The sequence below is a fragment of the Benincasa hispida genome, chromosome 10 (assembly GCF_027475165.1).
Source record: "Benincasa hispida cultivar pf3 chromosome 10, pf3_genome.v1.1, whole genome shotgun sequence".
Classification (NCBI taxonomy): domain Eukaryota; kingdom Viridiplantae; phylum Streptophyta; class Magnoliopsida; order Cucurbitales; family Cucurbitaceae; genus Benincasa; species Benincasa hispida.
This window is the reverse complement of record NC_143487.1, coordinates 24,081,012-24,099,951: the sequence shown is the minus strand read 5'-3', so window position 1 is coordinate 24,099,951 and position 18,940 is coordinate 24,081,012. Positions and strand designations below refer to the sequence as shown.

Here is an 18,940-nt window from a genome sequence, read left to right as displayed (position 1 = left end):
TCACAGCGTGCCGCTCATTGTCTACTTCCACTAAGCGATCGTATAGTAAAACTTAGCGATCGTGTAGCACTTGGTAGACGATCGTTTAGTAAAAGGCAGGCGATCGTATAGGTTCTGAGAAGGCGATTTCTAATAGTAATATCTAAGCGATCATGTAGGAGTTTGTGGGCGATTGTGTAGTGAGGAAAGAAGGCTCTCGAGAGTGCGAGTTTGGAAGACGCTGTCATGGAGAAGCCATTGCAGCGTGCCGCTCATTGTCTATTTCCATTAGGTGATCGTGTAATAAAGCTCAGCGATCGTGTAGCACTTAGTAAACAATCGTATAGTAAAAGGTAAGCGATCGTATAGGTACTGAGAAGGCGATCGTGAAATAGTAATAGTTAAGTGATCGTGTAGGAGTTTGTGGGCGATCGTAGAGGATTTAGTAAGCGATTGTTTAGTCATATTAAACGATCGTGGAGAGATTGTAAATGATCGTTTAGCGTCTCATAAGCAACCAGTTAATCTTGTTTGATTCCTATCGTCTAATAAAGAAGTTGTTCATCGTTCACTTGTTCTTTCTGGAAGTTTGCACCTATTGTTACGTTAATAAAGAATTACTGAATAATTGCATAGTAATTTACTAAACGATTGTGTGCGATCGTGTATAATTACTAAACGATCGTGGATAATTGATAAAGCGATTGTGTGCGATCGTGTATAATTACTAAACGACCGCATAGTTTACTAAGCGATTGTGTGTGATTAATGTGGCGTACGGGGGAAAGAAACTAAATAAAATATTCTTGAATGACCGGTTGAACCCTCGACCTCTTGTTTAAATTTTGTCGTCTATTTAGGTCGAGGGTTCTCGACCTCTTATTCAAATTTTGTCGTCTTCTTTAATTTCCTTTAGGTCGAAGGTCAAACCCTCGACCTCTTCTTTAATTTTCGACAGGTCGAGGGTTCAACCCTCGACCTCTTCTTCAAATTTTGTCGTCTTCTTCAATTTCTTTTAGATCGAGGGCCAAACCCTCGACCTCTTCTTTATTTTTCGACAGGTTGAGGGTTGAAACCTCGACAAAATATTTTACACAAAATCCCCGCCCTCGAAAACTCCAAAACAACCATAAATTTGTAAATAGTTTCAGAACCACTATATTTTCCTAAATTGTTTTCCTAATCACAATATTAAAAAAAAAAAAAACCTGAATGAAAACTATAGGTTATATTGTATTTGATACAATATTAAACTATAGGTTATATGTTATATTTGATATAACATAAAGTTTAATATATATTATATGATAAAGTGGTCATCATATAAATATATATTAATGTTTTATTAAAATAAATTTTCTTTTTGAAAACAATTTTCCTTTTTCTCTCTACTATGTGCTTCAAAGTAGGAATGGGTAGAGGAGTTGTTACCTCCTTCTTCCTCTTGAGTTTTACAGAAAAGCTCTCTGGGAAAAACATAGAAAAAACTAAAGTTCTCAAGATCTCACCCCTCTTTCCTCTCAAACTTGGTTTCCCTCTCTTCCAAAATACCAAGATCTCACAACTCTTTGGATTTTCATCCTAGAGAATACAAAGGAATCCTTCGTGGTAGTGGCCAATTAGGATTTTGAGTTTGTTGCTTTTTTGGAGAAGAGGATTATGTAAAGAAGATTAGATCTTCAAGGGTTAGAATTTTCCATCTTTTCTTCTCTTTTCTCAATTTCATAATAGCATGCTATAATTGTTGATAATGCTAATATTTATGTTTTTTTTCCTGTAAAATTTATGATTATGTAAAAATTGGGATTTGGAACCGATCCCCGCTTCCGCTTCGAACCTTCATCGGTTCCTTTAATAACACCGTTACTTGAAGAAACCAACATTTTACTAATATGACCATAGGTGACTTGACCTTAATCCCAATTGAGTTGCGAACTCTTGTCGATGAAGGCAATCCTTTGATCAATATGGGTGAGAGTGGCCAAGTTAGACGAGTCAACAAGCCTATTATTTTGGGGATTTATTCGAGTAGAGAGCTGAGAACACATTGTTGAGATTGATGCCCTAAATCTCGTGGGTTTTATAGTTTGTAATTGTACTATACAAACAATTTACTTATTTAATAAAATAAGAGGTATTTTATTTGACATTTAGTCCACAAAACCAATAAACTAAGATCCAAAGTTATCTTCTGTAACTTAAACATGTATGTGGTGACATATAGATGGATCATGTTTAAGTGATAACCTAAACGGTCTGTAGTAGATGGATAAGGATGGGTATCTTATCCTGGTGATACTACGAATACGACCTACTTTGTAGTTGTTACAATTGTTGTAAAGTGCTACAAATGATCTGATTCTGATCATTCATGTGGAGACATGTGAGTAGGGGTGTTCTATACAAAGAGTTTGTATTAGTCTGGACCATGAAATGAATAGTCTTACTATATAACACCATTGTTAAACGAGACTTATATTTCATTAGGATGACCATAGGTGAATTGACCTGAATCCTGAGTGAGTTGTGAACTTTTACTTATGAAGGCGATCCTTTGATCTGCATGGGTGAGAGTGGTCAGTTTTGCCAACTCAATTTGCCTACTATTTTGGGGACATCTGATTAGAGAGTTGGGAATACAACTATACAAGAAGAAATTCACTCATTCTTTATAGATAGAGTAAGTAGAGAAATTGCTCCCTTAAGGGTCAATTTCGAGGTTCAAACAATGTGACGCCACACCCTCTTCTGGATCGAGAGGGGTTCGGTCATAGTTGGACTATGACTTATTGTTCATTAGAGATATCAGTGGTACTTAAGAAGTTAGATGTAATTACAGGGGCAAAATGGTAATTTTAGCCTAGCTGTACTTATGAGCAATTTGTGAAGGGTTAACGCGCTGTTGATTGGTATCCAATGGACATAGAAAAATATATGTAGTACAAAGAGTGCAGTTATCTGTCTTTAGTGAAGTGATAAGCAGTTAATGGAAATTGGTTAATTTAATTAGAGTTTAATTAACTAATCAAATATTGTTGGAGCTTCAATCTATAGGTCTATAAGGTCCCCTCGGTAGCCCACTTGGGATAAATGAGAATCGAATTAATTTTGGATTAATCTGAATAGTTCAAATTAATTGAGAAAATTAATTATATATGATATAATTAATATAATGTATATGGTACACTATAATATAAAATTTTATTTGAGAGGAAATAAATATTTGAATTTGATTCAAATATTAATTATATGAATGATTCATATATATAAAACTATAGGTTAAATTTAATATAAATTTGATTCATATTAAATACTATAAGTTAAATGAGAGAATAATAAACTGTAGATTATATTATATGTAATATAATATAAACTATAGGTTATGTGTCGTACTTGATATAACATAAGGTTTATTATACATATATATTAAAGTAGTTAATATGTATATGTATCTATATTAATTTAATTTATTTGAATTTAAATTATCTAAATTTGGGGAGGGAGTTATCATAACTCTCCCACCCCAACTTCTCTCATTTATCGTGATACACGCAGAGACAGAAAGTGTAGTTTTTCATCATCTTTTTTGTTTTTTTTCACAGAAGGATCTTCTCCCTATATAATGACAGTGAGAACTCTCTACATCTTCAGTCTCAAACAAAAAGCTCTCACTCTCCTTCCAAAATTAAAACGAAGTCCACTCCTCTCGTTGATTCTCACCCTACCGAGAATATTGAGGTTTCACTTAGTGGTGTCCACATTGGGTTTTGGTGTTGCTATCCTTGGAGAGTTTGTTTGTTGTGTTTGAGCAGTATCAGAGAGTAAATGCAAAGATTACTTGGTCTTCAAGGGTAAGTGTTACACTCTCCTTAGTTTCTCTCTTTGTTCTATGTAAAAGCATGTTGTACGTTTGAATGTTTATTGCCATGTTTCCGTCTTCTTTGTATTTTATACTATTCTGTAAAATTGAAATTAGAGACATGATGCATTTTACGCTTCCACTTCGGTGTTTCAAACCTTCAATTGGTACTAGAGCGAGATTGAGTCTCTTAATTTCTTTTTTGAACATTAAAATCAAAGTTTAAGGTGGGTGCATTAGATCTGGATGATGGATATATGTTCTGTAGTCTGTGATATGGATGTTTTGAAATTGACATTTAAGCTTATTTTCAATATCTCAATTTATAAGGATCCGTTGTATTTTTTGGACCTATAATCTTGCTACCGTGTCTGGATTATTCCAAATAATAACGTGGGCAGTTTCTTCGTCTTTTGCAAGTCGATGGGTGGGCTTACTCTGAAAGCCCTCGAGCTTCCACCCCTTCCAAGCCCACTAAAAAACTCTCCAATTTGAAGACTTTCAGGATATTCCGATGCCTCGAGAATGGAGCTCCCTTGATTCGGCCGAAGAGAATTGCCCTAGCTGACAAGACCCTCTATTTGCCAAAATTGAAGCCATCCCAGCAGCCGACAGGTAAAATTTTAGTCGAAAAAGTTTTCCCTTTTCCCGTTAAATCAGTTTCCATGGACGACATTTTCGATTCTTCCCTCAATCTTGAAGAGACACACTTGAAGGAAGGCTTTGCCGAGGGCTATAAAGATGGTCTAGTCGCTGGCAAAGAAGAGGCAGAACAAGTAGGCCTTAAAGTTGGTTTCGAGGTCGGCGAGGAGCTAGGATTCTACAGAGGGTGCGTGGACGTGTGGAATTCTGTAATTCGGATCGAACCAGAACGGTTCTCGATTCGGGTTCGGAAGAGTGTGAAGCAGATGGAGGAGTTGGTAGAGAAATACCCGCTTCAGGACCCCGAGAATGAGCAAGTTCAGGAGCTGATGGAAGGGTTGAGGCTCAAATTCAGAGCGATTTCCGCCACTTTGGGTGTCAAATTGGAGTATACTGGCTATCCTAAATCGACTTCAGATGGAAAGGATATTGAATTTTAATTTGATTTATGTGGAGATTGTGTAAGCAGGCTCTTTGGGTGATGAAAGCATTGGTGGAATTTTGGGGTTTGTTATGATTGTTTGGTCTTATATATCTAATGAGAATTCCCTGTTTCGTCTTTTATGGAGAGAACTTTTGGTTGCAGTGTACAGGCGGGCTGTATTGTTTGGCATTTAGTTTGTGCATTAGATTTTGTAAACAAAAAATGGTGAAACATTATTGAATATACATGTTGTATGGGCTTGTGGAAGTTCTTGGAAGAAGTACTAGAAAACTATTGCTTGAAGGTGTCAAGTTTATCACCACTCTTGATATTCACTTATTCCGTGTCATATTTTGCATAAATCAGTGCATTTCTCCCAAAGATGAAGTGCAAAATTGCTTCCCTTCTCAAATAATTTTAGATAGGTTTTCAAACTTCATAAATCTGGCCATGAACCTTGTAAAAACTTGGATAAATCAGATTTTGATCAAAGGAAATTTATACACGCAAAGTTGCTTCTTCTGACTACTAGGTGTTACATATTTGTACCATTTTGTGTGCAGCTAGTGACCTGCAGTAAAGAGAAAAAAAATGTCAAAATTGGTTCTTGCTTGCTGCAAGGTTTACATTTCAGAAAGCAGAAACAAGGCTGGGCTGGAGTCAATTGAACAAGCTGCCAAGCTCTTCCCTGATGCACCCATTATCAACAAGTTCACGGATGAGGTATATAACAGGGTTGGATATACCCTTGTTTCCAAGCTCCCATCACAGCCATCTGGAAAGTCTTGTTCCCTGAGAAGTGCGGTCCTGAACATGGTTAAGGCTGCATTTTCAGCAATTGACTTAAATTTGCATTGTGGCAGCCACCCACGACTCGGAGTTGTGGATCATATATGCTTTCATCCTTTGGCTTCTGCGTCTTTGGATGATGCCGCTGTAATTGCAAAATCTTTGGCAGCTGATATTGGATGTGGTCTACAAGGTTTGTACTTTCCACGTTATAGTACCACCACAATGTTAGATTCTAAAGACATTTGCAAATATAGCAATTAGACCCAAAGTGATATAGGACAATGTCAAAGAATTTCAAATATAGCAAAATTTCAATCCAACTCTTAGAGTCTATCACTAATAGGAGTTTATTAGCAACAGATTCTATCATTGTTTGATATTGCTATATTTGCAATTCTTTAAAAATGTTGCTATACAGTTAATTATTGGCCCATAAGTGCTTTCCATTGCAATTACCCTCGGCTTTTTCTAGGCTGTGAAAATGGATGGAATGCTAACTTCAGAAGCATTTCCATCAATATGCTGAACTGATAAACCAGTGACGTACACTTCTGCTCTGAAATTCTCTGAACATTTGCTCGGACTTTTTAAATGCAGCATTCTCATGTTAATATGAACATCTTGTTTGTTGCTTGCTGTCTTAGTAGGCATTCAATCCCAGCTTGCAAAATTTCCTAGTGTTGAAGCCTTGATTGAACTGACTGTATTTTATTCTGAAAACATCCTTCCTTCAATGGTGCTATCAAGCTTCGATGTTAAACATTATTATCAAATGTCCTTGTGTTTTAACTATTACATGCATCTGAGAGTTCGATATTCCAAAGTGTTTCATGGCATCAATTGCTGTGTGTTATCATTATCCCTCATGTCATTTATATTCCTGTGGTGCTCATGATCTAAACCGTAGCCTGCAGTCCCAACATTTCTATATGGAGCGGCTCATGAAGAGGGGAGGAAGTTGGCAATGATCAGAAGAGAGCTGGGTTATTTCAAGCCAAATTCTGATGGCTTACTGTGGGCTGGAGGGCTGAAATCAGATTCATTGCCACTGAGGCCAGATGAGGGTCCAGCTGAAGCAAGTAAAGCAAAAGGCGTTGTGGTGATTGGAGCAACAAAGTGGGTTGATAACTACAATGTCCCGATTTTCTCTACCAATATCGGCGCTATTCGTAAAATTGCAAAGCAAGTGAGCGAGAGAGGAGGTGGACTTTCTTCTGTTCAAGCAATGGCCCTTGCTCATGATGAAGGAGTGATTGAGGTGGCTTGTAATTTGCTTGAATCAAATAAAGTGGGAGGGAAAATGGTTCAGCAGGAAGTTGAACGGCTTGCAGAAAATGAAGGTTTAGGTGTGGGGAAAGGATATTTCACAGACCTCTCGCAAGAGAGTATTATTGAAAGGTACCTCAAATTGCTTTCTTTGTAACCTTGAGATTTACATTTAACCTCTCATATCTTTTGTATCTTATACTTTGGATTTTATTATACCACCACTTGACATCGTGTTGAAACTTTTGATATTCTAAGTATGTGGTTTAAAGATTCGAACCGTTCTTTTTTTTCTTTGTTCTTTTAATTATTGTTGTTTATTAAACTTATGGCAGGCATCATGAGATATAAAAGGATGGTTTATGACTTGAAATAACAAAATAAGATTCATGACAAAATAAACACACTTTTTAGATTTACAACTGTAATTATAAGTACTGTCCTAAGTTTTATCAGACACCGTCTAGAGAAATATATATATAATTATTTTATTTTATTTTTGATAAGTATTGAAAATTTATATTGTTAGAAAATCTGGCAATCTTTTAAATATAAAAGGATGTTTGGTTATGGAATTTTGCTTAAATTACAAGCTCAACTTTTTAACTTTGAAGATGGTGTATATTTAATTCTTAGAACGTTCAGAAGTGTTCAACAAGTCTTGCCTTATCTTTTTTTTTTTAAAAAAAATTAGTGTCTAACAAATCCCTTCACTTTTAATTGTGTCTAATAGGATTCTAACCAATTTAAAAATTGAAATTTTGATTTTATATGTAGTAAATAGGTGAATGTTAAAATATTTAAAAGCTCAAAAACTAAATTAGTAATTTTATAAAAGTTGAAAGGAAATAGATACACACAAACATCAAAGTTTAGGGATTAACAGAAGGTTGAAATTGAAGGAGACGACTTTACATAAAGAAAAGCAAAAGCATCAGCTTATCTATTGTCGTCCAATGTCCAGTCTATTTTATATTCCTTGTTATCACATCACTGTCCACATATTCATTTGAATCATTCAATTTCTTTTTATTTATTTTTCCCCCAAATTCATGAATTTGTTTATTTCCATGTTCTCACATTCTTGTTAGATCCAAACAAACAAGTCCCAATTAATTAAGAAAGAAAGTTATCATGAGCGATTATATATAAGTGATGATAATTTTCTAAAGATCTTTTAGGTGGTTTCAAAAGCAAAACTGAAATTTATTCTAAAGATGAAGAATATTTTATTATTGTAATATATATATATATATAAAGTTCCATCGATCCTCCCCCAATTCATCTATTATAATAAAATTAATAACCACGTTTTCTGTTGTCCCACGTTGTTATTAAATTAAATAACAGCCAACAATATATATATATATATATATATATATATATATATATATATATATATATATATATTACTATTGTTATTAATAACAAGGTGTTGATCCATCTCTCTGTAATTAGCAACATCCCTAATGGTGTCTTTACTTTGACTCAGCAATCTGATGTGGTCCTCCTTCCTCAAGTGCTATTTCTTTAAGTGGAAGAACATGAAAGTTCATTTATAAATAAACTACAATTTCAAACCCTATTAAACAAAATGGAGAACAAGGCACGGGGTGGATTAAAAAAAGAAAAACCTTAGGTGCCCGTCTTTTGATCAATACAAATGTGTCATGTAGTATTTTTATTATTTTTTTAAATAATAGTTATGTGCAGTTAATCTCATGCTACACACAAGAAAAAATATATTGGTCAGCGTTGAATAAGGCTGCTGCCTGTTGCTGCGTCGTCAGGCTCCATTCGGCTCACTTTAAAGCTTCTAGTTGCCGGCCTCACGGGTCTCTCTTTAAAATCCTCACCCTTATCCCTTCAAATCTTCGACCACTTAAACAATCAAGCAGATAGAGCTACCTAGAAATGGCTTTCGATCTCACCCCCAAGGTAAACATTCTGATACCCATTTCATTTCAAACATATATAATTGATTCAATTCTGTCAAAACGAAATGAAACCTTGTTATTCCAGGACAAGAGAAGAAGCTTGGATCAAAAAGTGCTTTTATGCTGCAAATACTACGTTTCTGAATCGCGCAATCGTTCTGTACTGGAGGCGATCGAGAGAGCTGCAAGAGAAGACCCAGATTCGGTTATCGTCAACAAATTCGAAGACGGAGCTTACAACAGGACAAGGTACACCATCGTCTCCTACGTCGTTCACGACACTACAGGCAACGCCATTTACAGCCCGTTGCTTCAAACCGTGCTGGCCATGACTCAGGTTGCTTTCTCTAGCATCAATCTCGAGTCTCATTCCGGTACCCACCCTCGCCTAGGAGTCGTAGACGACATCGTTTTTCATCCCCTCGCTCGAGCCTCCCTCCATGAAGCTGCGTGGCTAGCTAAGACCGTCGCTAAGGACATTGCGGCCATGTTTCAAGGTCTTTAATAAATTACAACAGTGGGATTGGTCTGGTATCAGTAATTTAGTATTAGATTAGTTAATAACAAGATTGGGATTGTTATTGTGTGTACAGTGCCTGTATTTCTGTACTCTGCGGCTCACCCAAGTGGCAAAGCGCCGGACGATTTGAGGCGGGAGCTTGGGTATTTCCGGCCCAATTACAAGGGGAATCAGTGGGCTGGGTGGTCCATGCCGGAAACTTTGCCGGAGAACCCTGATGAAGGGCCAAATACGGTATCTCGAGAGCGAGGAATCACGATGATCGGTGCGCGTCCGTGGACGGCGATGTACAATATTCCGATATTGTCGACCGATGTGTCGGCCACTCGGAGAATAGCAAGGATGGTGAGTGGTAGAGGAGGTGGGTTGCCGACGGTGCAAACCATAGGGCTTCTCCACGATGATGATACGACGGAGATAGCTTGCGTTCTGTTGGAGCCTAATCAGATTGGAGCAGATCGAGTCCAGAGACATGTGGAGATTGTTGCTGCTCAATTCGGGTTGGAAGTTGAGAATGGCTATTTCACTGATTACTCACCGGAGATGATCGTTGAAAAATATTTGAATTTGATTTCTGGTGCCAAAAATCAACTGGGAAATCGTTTGGACCAACAATGATTTCTGTATTGAGATTCAGATTTCGTAATAAAACGGAAATCGAATTTCATCATTTCTAAATTGCATAATAATAATAATAATAATAATAATAAAAGATATTAGTTGTAGATTTATTTACGAACACTTTTTTTTGTTAAAGAAATTCTACCTGCAATATTATATAATTTTATAACACAGTATTTTAATTTTAAAAATTGAATTGAGTCTATAATATATTTTTTAAAATTTTTTTATTTTTATTTAATATAATTTATATTTTAAAATTTAAAATTCAAAATCTACGTACAAAGAAAACATAAATTATTGTTTTTTAGAATTTACACGGTATAATTAGAAATCATATTTTTTACAAACATATATTTACTCAATTAAATATGCATAGAATTTTGGATAAGAATGGAAAGCTAACAACACGTGTTGGTGTTTTAGTTTTATATGTAATAAAAAAATAAATTTGGGAATCGAATTATAGGAGTGAGATGAGAGATGTGATTGGATAATGCATCCCAAAACTATTGGACTTACACTTATCCTGTTCCCACACGATTCTTTCCTCCCTCACATACCAACCGCATCGTTGCGTTGCGTACCCCACTGCCCACTGCCCACTGCCCACTGCCCACTCACAGCTCAGGTATTACTTCACAATTTATGCATTTCCGTATTACGTTCTTTTCTTCTTTCGCTAAATTATCTATGCACGTGAATCTTCGGCTTGGAACCCACATCTTTTTTTTTTTCTTCTTCTTCTCTCCTCAACACTCCAAAGTTTGTAGGAGTTTTCCAACGTCTAATTTAGGAGTTTAATTGGATACTGAAGCCACGTTTACTATTTCACAATCATAATAGATGTAGTCCAATTCATGAAAGTGGGACCTACTTGATTATTGTTGTAACTGTTTATCCAATTCTATAAATATAAAGTGTTGGTGTGATCCGTGTTTTAATATTATCCTTGTTTCTACAATTCGATTGCTCCCACTTGAGGTGTCAATTTGATTACAATGTGTTGAAATGCCTTAAATCTGTTTGTTGGCGCTTCGAACAACCAAGTACAGTGCGCCCTGGTAGGGGTTCGGGGGCAACACCCCCGAAACCTATTCAGATTTCGTATTCAGCATATTTATTTGTTTGTAATTATTTACGATTTTGACTCTAGGATTTAGAGTAATGCGCTATATAAACTCTCTAATCCTAGAGGCGTCATTTTGATGTAATTTCTGAAAACATTCTCTCAAATAATATTGTTCTCCCTCTGCTCGTGGACGTAGCTAACACACTATTATTAAACCACGTATATCTGTGTGTCGATCTTCCCTATCTCTACATTCCTTTTTTGTGTTCTTTGATTGTCGATTTCACAACAAACTGGTATCAGAGCCTTGTTAAGTTTTTTTTTTTTTTTTTTGAAATTCCACATTTGTTCTACAATTAAAGATGTCTGGCGTGAACGTAAAGATCGACAAATTTACCGGGAGGAACAGTTTTGGTTTATGGTAGATCAAGATGCGATACCTGGTAAAGCAGTAGGGGCTGTGGGCGTCGCTGACGGGTAAGTCAAAGAAGGCTGCCGTGGATGACGAAAAGTGGCAGACTCTTGAGGAGAAGGCTCATTCGACGATCATGCAATGTTTGGCTGATGACGTCATCATCGAGGTCGCAGATGAAGAAACTACCGCTGGTCTTTAGTTGAAGTTGGAAAGTCTTTACATGACGAAATCTTTAACCAAGAAGTTGTTTATGAAGAAACGTCTGTATCATCTACGTATGCAGAAAGGTACGTCTCTACGAGACCATCTTGATCAATTAAATAAAATTTTATTAGATCTATGTAACGTAGAGGTTAAGGTTGATGATGAGGATGCTGCCCTAATTCTGTTGATATCTTTGCCCCCGTCGTATGAGACCTTCGTTGACTCATATATTGGAGGGAAAGAAACTCTGACCTTAGAAGATACAAAGTTCACGTTGCTTATGAGAGAGGATCGTCAGAATGCAGGAAGTTCAGTTATAGAAAGTCAGGCATCTGGGTTAGCTGCTACAGGGAGCAAGGGACATAGGAATTCTGGTAAGCAGAAGTCGAACCAGAATAAAAAGTCTTCGAAGTCAAAGGGTTCTAGGTCAAATGATATTTGTAACTACTGTAAATAAAATGGGCATTAGAAAACTGAATGTCCTAAGATAAAAAGGAATCAGGAAAAGAAGGAAAAGAGTGACAAAAGGGAAGCATCCGCCTCTGTTGCACAAGTTGAGATTGATTCTGAAGAAGTCGAGATCGATTTTGAAGGAGATCTAGCTTTAGTTGTGAATGAACATTCATATTCTGATGATGTGTGGGTTCTTGATTCTGGGGCATCTTATCATATGTGCCCAAATAGAGAGTGGTTCTCAACCTATCAACAAATAAATGGAGGGAATGTTAGCATGGCTAATGGTGCCTTCTACACTTTAAAAGAGGTTAGGCATGTTCCACTAATGAAGAAGAGTTCGATATCCTTTAGTGTACTCGACAGCAAGGGTTACAGTTTTAAAGGTAAAGATGGAGCAATGTATGTGTATAAGGGTTCTGAGGTAGTTCTGAAAGACATAAAGCGTGGAACACTGTATTTTCTATTAGGTTCCACGATAACAGGTTATGTTACTGTTGCATCATCGGTTGTTCACAAGGATGATATGACTAAGTTATGGCATACGAGACTTGGTCATATGAGTGAAAAAGGGATGCAAATTCTGTCAAAAAGAGATCTTCTTTGTGGGTACAAGGTGCAGGATTTTGAATTTTGTGAACATTGTGTATTTGGGAAGCTTCATCGCAGTAAGTTTTTAAGAGGTATTCATCGTACAAAAGGGATACTTGATTATATTCATTCAGACTGTTGGGGACCTTCCAAAGTTGTATCTATTGGAGGCAGTAGGTATTTTTTGTCTATAATTGATGATTATTCAAGAATGACTTGGGTTTTTATGATGAAATATAAAAGTGAAGCCTTCAAGAATTTCAAGCAGTGGAAGATATTGATTGAAAATCAAACTGGGAAGAAGATCAAAAGGCTGCGAACTGATAATGGTCTAGAATTTTGTGGATCCGAATTTAATGAGTTCTATAAAGCTGAGGAGATTGTTCGCCATCACATTGTTAGGAATACTCCACAGCAAAATAGGGTTGCAGAACGTATGAATCAGATGTTGTTGGAGAGAGCAAGATGCATGCTCTCTAATGCAGGGTTAACTAGAAGGTTTTGGGCAGAAGTAGTAAATACATCATGTTATCTGATCAATCGTGGACCTCACACAGCTATTGATTGTAAAACACCTTACGAGGTGTGGTCTGGTAAGCCTGTAGATTATTCTTTATTAAAAGGTTTTGGTTGTACTGTCTACTATCATGTTAATGAGGGTAAATTAGAATCGAGAGCTAAAAAGGGTATATTTGTGGGTTTTGGGGATGGAGTTAAGGGATATAGAATCTGGTCACCTATTGAGAATAGAGTCATACTTAGTAAGACTATGATATTTGATGAAAATTCCATGCTTAACTCAACTGTAAAGCCTTTTGTGATGTCTACTGACGTGGGAGAAAGTAGTAGTGTTGATAAGCAGGTGAAGATGCAATTCACTTCAGCTGTGAATGAATTACAACATCAAGGTGGAGAAGATCAACACGTTACTACCGAAACTGATGTGCAACCAGAAATTAAAGTATTTATGTTTAACTAATGTTTTCAAACTATTTAGTGGATTGAAAACATGGCAAGCCAAGCACGATCTCCAACACCATCGGTCTTCTCCAAAATGGAAACCTATAAAGGTAAATTTGCATTCATTTTTTTTTTAACAATTTATGTTCATTTGAACATAAGAATAATTGTTTTCAACTTCTTTATATGCAGTGCCCCCGTCAATTAGATTATGTAGGATGCGGGTACTATGTGCAAAAGTATATACACGAAATAGTGCATAATCCTACTACTCCCATTACTAGCGTCGTACATAAATTATTTGTTTATTTATTTTTATATACTAGCTTTAATTTAATAAATGATGTAAACTTATATTGAGTTTATCTTTTTTTTTTTCTTTTTGTAGTTCAATACAAAAAATGCATATACCCAAGGAGAGATTGACGTAATTCGAATCCAATGGGCAAGTTTTGTTGGCCGATTTTTGTAAGGATGTACTTCTTGTTTTTTATCTCAATAGAATAAATGCTAGCTTAGAATGAATCTTGACGAGTTTTGAATAAAATATGCAAGTTTAGAATGAATCCGAAGTATTAATCGTTGGTTTTTGGATAGACGAATTGTTATCTAACCATGATCTATTTATTGGAAGATTTATGTATATTTTTTTTGTTTATGGGCTATTTGGTGTAAGTATTCATGGAAGTACTAATTGATATTTGTGAATGAGAGAAATGATTATTATAGAGGTGGTTGATAATTATAATTATTTTTTTATGAAAGTGTGTTATCGATAAACAAATGTTGGTTAGTGTGTTTATTTCATATTTGATGAGTACTTATAGAATGGATTGGAAATATTAATTCTTGTTTGTGGATAAATTATTATAGAAGTGTGCTTCATTTCAAGTAACTTTGTATTTAGTTTTGTGGTAGAGTATATTGTTCTGTACATTGTTATATTTCAGGTTTGAGTTCAGTGAATTCATAGGTGGAAGACAAATATTATTGGCTTGCCATGCAGAATATAACAGGCACGCATTACAATGAATAAGTTTTTTATATTTTTTAATAAAAAACAATGACAGACATTTCCTGACTCAACATGAGATATATAATGTCGTTTTTAACTTTTTGACCGAAGAAATAGATTCGACAACGGACTTTTAAAAAAAGGACAATAATTGAAAAAAAGGGACATGGATTCTGGGCTTCAATGCCGGTTTAAAATCGACATTAAAGGTCTTTAATGTCAGTTGACAAACGACATTAAAGGGCTTTAATGTCGGTTGCAACTGACATTAAAGACAGTGTTATTAAAGCCCTTTAATGTCGGTTATCTTTAATGTCGGTTTACACCCTTTTCAACGTCGGTTTAAAACCAACATTAAAGAGCTTCAATAACACTATCTTATGTCGGTTTAACCTAGAATTCTTGTAGTGTGTCTAAGTGACACTTTCACTCCCAAGCCAACATAAAAAGTACCTACAAAGTTTCTAAAAGACAATTTGATTCCCAAAAACAACCATAACTACATGATAGCCACACCATATTACAACTCAATGAGAATCCATACTATATTGTATAATGCATGTATGTATATACGTATATATATCTTCAAACCTTAAATATATATGCAAATATATTTATACGTATATATATCGTCGAACAAGTAATACATGGCATACTTGAATCAGTACAACATATATTTTGAAAATAAATATATGTTTATAAGTATACCTTATTATATGAAATAAAAATCTTGAAGGGTAGATCTAAAAAAAAAAAAAAAAAAAACACGCCACTAAACATATGATGAACATTCTCATATTAAATCAAAATTTAATAAGTAGCGGAAGACGTACACATTGAATTTTTTCAGAAAAAAGTGGAACGATGATATAAAATTAAAATTGAAGGGGAGAGAATTTATAAAAGGCTAAAACTGAAGAAGAAAAATCTGAAAAAATATTGTATCTAAATTTGCTCATGAGGAGAATCGCATACTGTGTATTGAAAGTCAATAATTTTATATATTATTATTATTATTATTATTTTTTCCATTTAATAATTTTGTTTGAAACTAGAGAAAAATATGGAAAGGAATAAATTAAAGGAAGGAAATGATTGAAAAAGAATAAGCCATAGACAAGGCTCGTCCGCTGGTGCAAGGTTCCAATTTTAATGTAAAATCTAAAATTGAAAATGTTTAAATTTGTATACATTTATAAAGGGTGTGTTTGGAATGTAATTTCAAGTATTTAATTTAAAAATAAGTCATTTTGAAAAAAATGAAGTATTTGACAACTATTCAAAATAGATTTTGAAGTATATTTTCAATAATTTTTGTCAAAAGTGTTTAAATAAAAATGAGTTTTTTTTTAAAAACAAGTTTTCTCAAGTCAATCCAAACGGACACAAAATTTAGTGAACAAAAGAGCCCTTCAAGCTAAATATTCCTTTTTTATGAGGTTAAATATGTTGCTACTCTATAGTTAAGGTAGCAAAATATAGTTATGTCTTTCTACTATTCGTAAATGAGCTTGTTTGACTTGTGTTGGGAATGCGACCAAAGTCTCACATTGGTTAGATAAGGGGAGGATCATGGGTAGATAAGTGAGGATGACTATCTCCATTAGTTTGAGGTCTTTTTGATTGTTCCATTAGAGTTTTGGAAATAGTCATGGTGTGATCTGTGGTTGAACTCTATTAGATAGGCGGTGTGTTCAGGTGAATAGATAAAGGAAGGATCATGAGTATATAAGTGAGAATAACTATTTTCATTGGTATGAGACCTTTTGGGTGGTTTCAAAAGCAAAGTCATGAAGGTTTATATTCAAAATAGACAATATCATACTATTGTGGAGATAGTTGGAGAGTCGTTGTCTCTATCATCTTGTTTTGATGAATTGGATAAGATTAATGATGTGTTTGAGATTAGTTTAAGGGAGTGAGGGTGAGTGAGAAAATTGTTGTTTTGTTTAATGATGAATAAGATTGCTTTCATGGTAGGTGGTTGTGAGGGGTGGTACTTAAATCTTGTTTCTAGTTCTTATATTAACAAGTTTGATCAGTGTAGGAGGTGGGTGTGAAATTATTGTTTTGTTCATTTATTTTGGTTAGATCTAAGTTTAATTAAAATTTTGGGCAGTTGTTATTCTTTATGAGTGTTTGACCTTTAGATAAGTTTAATCTTGGGTTTGAGATTAGTTTCAGGGATGGAGTAGTGACATAATTATTTGTCTTGCTCTATAATGAATAAGATTAGATTTATATACCGAAGCAAGCTTAGTTAAGAGGTGAGAGTTTCCATTCTTCCATCTCCATGATTGTTGTATTAAAAAAAGATTACATTCATTGATGATAGTTGATGTGATAATAAAGTCTTGATTTTAGTTGTTATATTTATGAGTTTGAGTGTAAGGGAGTGGGTAGGAGAATATAGTTATTTATAACAAATAATCCTATTTAGCTTAATTCAAATTTTGGGTAGTGTAGTTGTTATATTTATGAGTGTTGAGATTGAATAAGTTTAAGTGCAGTTGTTTTGTTCAATAAGTTATTTAATTAATTATTTTTAAATGTCTGGTTAAGTTTCGATGTTTATCACTTTATACTTTTTTAAGTTCAATTTTAATTGATAATCTTAAATTTATTGCGTTGGTATTCAATTAATTAAGGTTTGTTCATTAGGTGCTTTGGAGTTGATACTTGAGGAAAAGATTATGCCAAAGAATGACAGGATAATTAAACAAAAATTTTATAAACAAATTTGGTTGGTTTGAATGAGAATTAAAATACCAAAAACTGCAATTGCGAATTAAAAAATAAAATAAATAAATAAACTAGACATTGTCAAATAGATGCTCTCTATTTCAAAACTAAATTACTAAAACAATAAATTAAATAAAATTATAAAAAATTTAGTCACGTCTCTATCTAAAAAAAAAAAAAAAATACCAATATTCTTTTAAATTTATTAGTTTCTTTTAAACTTAACTATATTAAAATCGTTAAGATGATAAGTTTGAACTAATCTAAAATCTAACAATTTATTAAATATAAGAAAATATTTGAAAATTTCATAAAATAATCCAAAAAGCAAAAACTCTTCTATGGATGACCTCTCTCTAAAATTTTTATTCTCATTGATCTTTTCCATACGTGAAATGCCATTTTTAACCCCGATCAATGACAAGATGACCACAAACATAGTAGAATACCGCTAAAGGATGCTTGAGAACTCCCCATCACAAAGCTGTTGGAGCACATACGTGAGTAGTTACATGGTTGGTTCTACATTCATTGCACAAATGCAATTGCATGCAGAAACATAGTTTCTGATTATGCATTTGATATTCTGAAGGTTAAGGAATTGAAATCTAGAAAGTACCATGTTTTTCTTGTTGACATGCATGTAATCAATGTAGATGATGGACATTTAGGTGGGTTGGTGGATCTTCATGCACGTACGTGTAGTTGCATGAAATTCAACTATTTAGATTTTTTTTTTTCACATGCAATTGATGCGACTGCACTGCGACACATAAATGCCCAAACTCTATATGCAAAGTGGTTTACTGTTGAATGTGTCCAGGTTGCATACGCAAAACCGATTTACCCCATTGGTCATAGGCAAGAATGGAGGCTATGGTCGGACTTTAACGACATTGAAATTTTACCACCACGAAAGGTAGCAAGTGTTGGTCGACGTCAGACCGTTCACATACCTTTTACTGGGGAGGAGTCACAACAAATCTATAGGTGCACAAGATGTAGTGGCGTAGGACATAACAAAAAGAAAACATGTAGGCAACCACTGATAACACCAAACGCGGGTCCATCGAAGATAAACAATATGTAACCAAATTAAATGATCGTGTAGGTTATACTAAGAGATCTTATAGGTTTAACTAAGCGACCGTTTAGATAATATTAATAGATCGTTTAGATATAACAATATTTTAGTATTATACATAAACGATCATTTAGTATTATCTAAACGATCGTTTAGTTAAACCTAAAAGATCTCTTAGCATAACCTAAACAATCGTTTAGGTATAACGATCTTTTAGTATTATACATATACAATCTTTTAGTATTATCTAACCGATCGTTTAGTTAAACCTAAACGATGTCTTAGTATAACTTAAACGATCGTTTAATTATACTAAAAGATCATTTAGGTTAGGCCAAGTATACTAATTAAATGTGATTGTTAC

General features: G+C 34.6%; 3 protein-coding genes across 5 annotated transcripts; all 3 read left to right on the top strand.

The window, feature by feature from the left end:
- The first annotated feature begins 4,294 nt into the window (after positions 1–4,294).
- LOC120088990 (formiminotransferase cyclodeaminase-like protein) lies at positions 4,295–8,812 on the top strand. 3 transcript variants are annotated; one of them, XM_090305590.1, is made up of 3 exons: positions 4,295–4,453; positions 5,468–5,886; positions 6,611–7,241. In XM_090305590.1, the coding sequence occupies exons 2-3, from the start codon at positions 5,496–5,498 to the stop codon at positions 7,117–7,119; spliced, it is 900 nt and encodes a 299-aa protein (XP_090161716.1). In that variant the 5' UTR covers positions 4,295–4,453; positions 5,468–5,495; the 3' UTR covers positions 7,120–7,241. The 3 variants fall into 3 exon arrangements, with proteins under 3 accessions (XP_090161716.1, XP_038902357.2, XP_090161717.1); XM_090305591.1 differs by lacking the exon at positions 4,295–4,453 and adding an exon at positions 8,676–8,812 and having other exon boundaries at positions 5,496–5,886; positions 6,611–7,094; XM_039046429.2 differs by lacking the exon at positions 4,295–4,453 and having other exon boundaries at positions 5,349–5,886.
- Positions 4,504–5,207, top strand: LOC150033206 (uncharacterized). Its single transcript, XM_090305592.1, has one exon. The coding sequence runs from the start codon at positions 4,504–4,506 to the stop codon at positions 4,918–4,920; it is 417 nt and encodes a 138-aa protein (XP_090161718.1). The 3' UTR covers positions 4,921–5,207.
- On the top strand, positions 8,761–10,154 carry LOC120088199 (formiminotransferase cyclodeaminase-like protein). The gene is made up of 3 exons (XM_039045324.2): positions 8,761–8,900; positions 8,985–9,396; positions 9,493–10,154. Exons 1-3 carry the CDS (start codon positions 8,877–8,879, stop codon positions 10,035–10,037), a joined length of 981 nt encoding a protein of 326 aa, XP_038901252.1. The 5' UTR covers positions 8,761–8,876; the 3' UTR covers positions 10,038–10,154.
- Positions 10,155–18,940: the final 8,786 nt, after the last annotated feature.

Bases quoted from the DNA above. Each gene is read 5' to 3' on its own strand.
- LOC120088990 (XM_090305590.1), top strand. From the start codon at position 5,496: ATGTCAAAATTGGTTCTTGCTTGCTGCAAGGTTTACATTTCAGAAAGC. The intron at 5,887-6,610 runs GTTTGTACTTTC...CGTAGCCTGCAG, and splicing joins TATTGGATGTGGTCTACAAG to TCCCAACATTTCTATATGGA.
- LOC150033206 (XM_090305592.1), top strand. From the start codon at position 4,504: ATGGACGACATTTTCGATTCTTCCCTCAATCTTGAAGAGACACACTTG.
- LOC120088199 (XM_039045324.2), top strand. From the start codon at position 8,877: ATGGCTTTCGATCTCACCCCCAAG. The intron at 8,901-8,984 runs GTAAACATTCTG...TTGTTATTCCAG, and splicing joins CTTTCGATCTCACCCCCAAG to GACAAGAGAAGAAGCTTGGA. The intron at 9,397-9,492 runs GTCTTTAATAAA...TTGTGTGTACAG, and splicing joins CATTGCGGCCATGTTTCAAG to TGCCTGTATTTCTGTACTCT.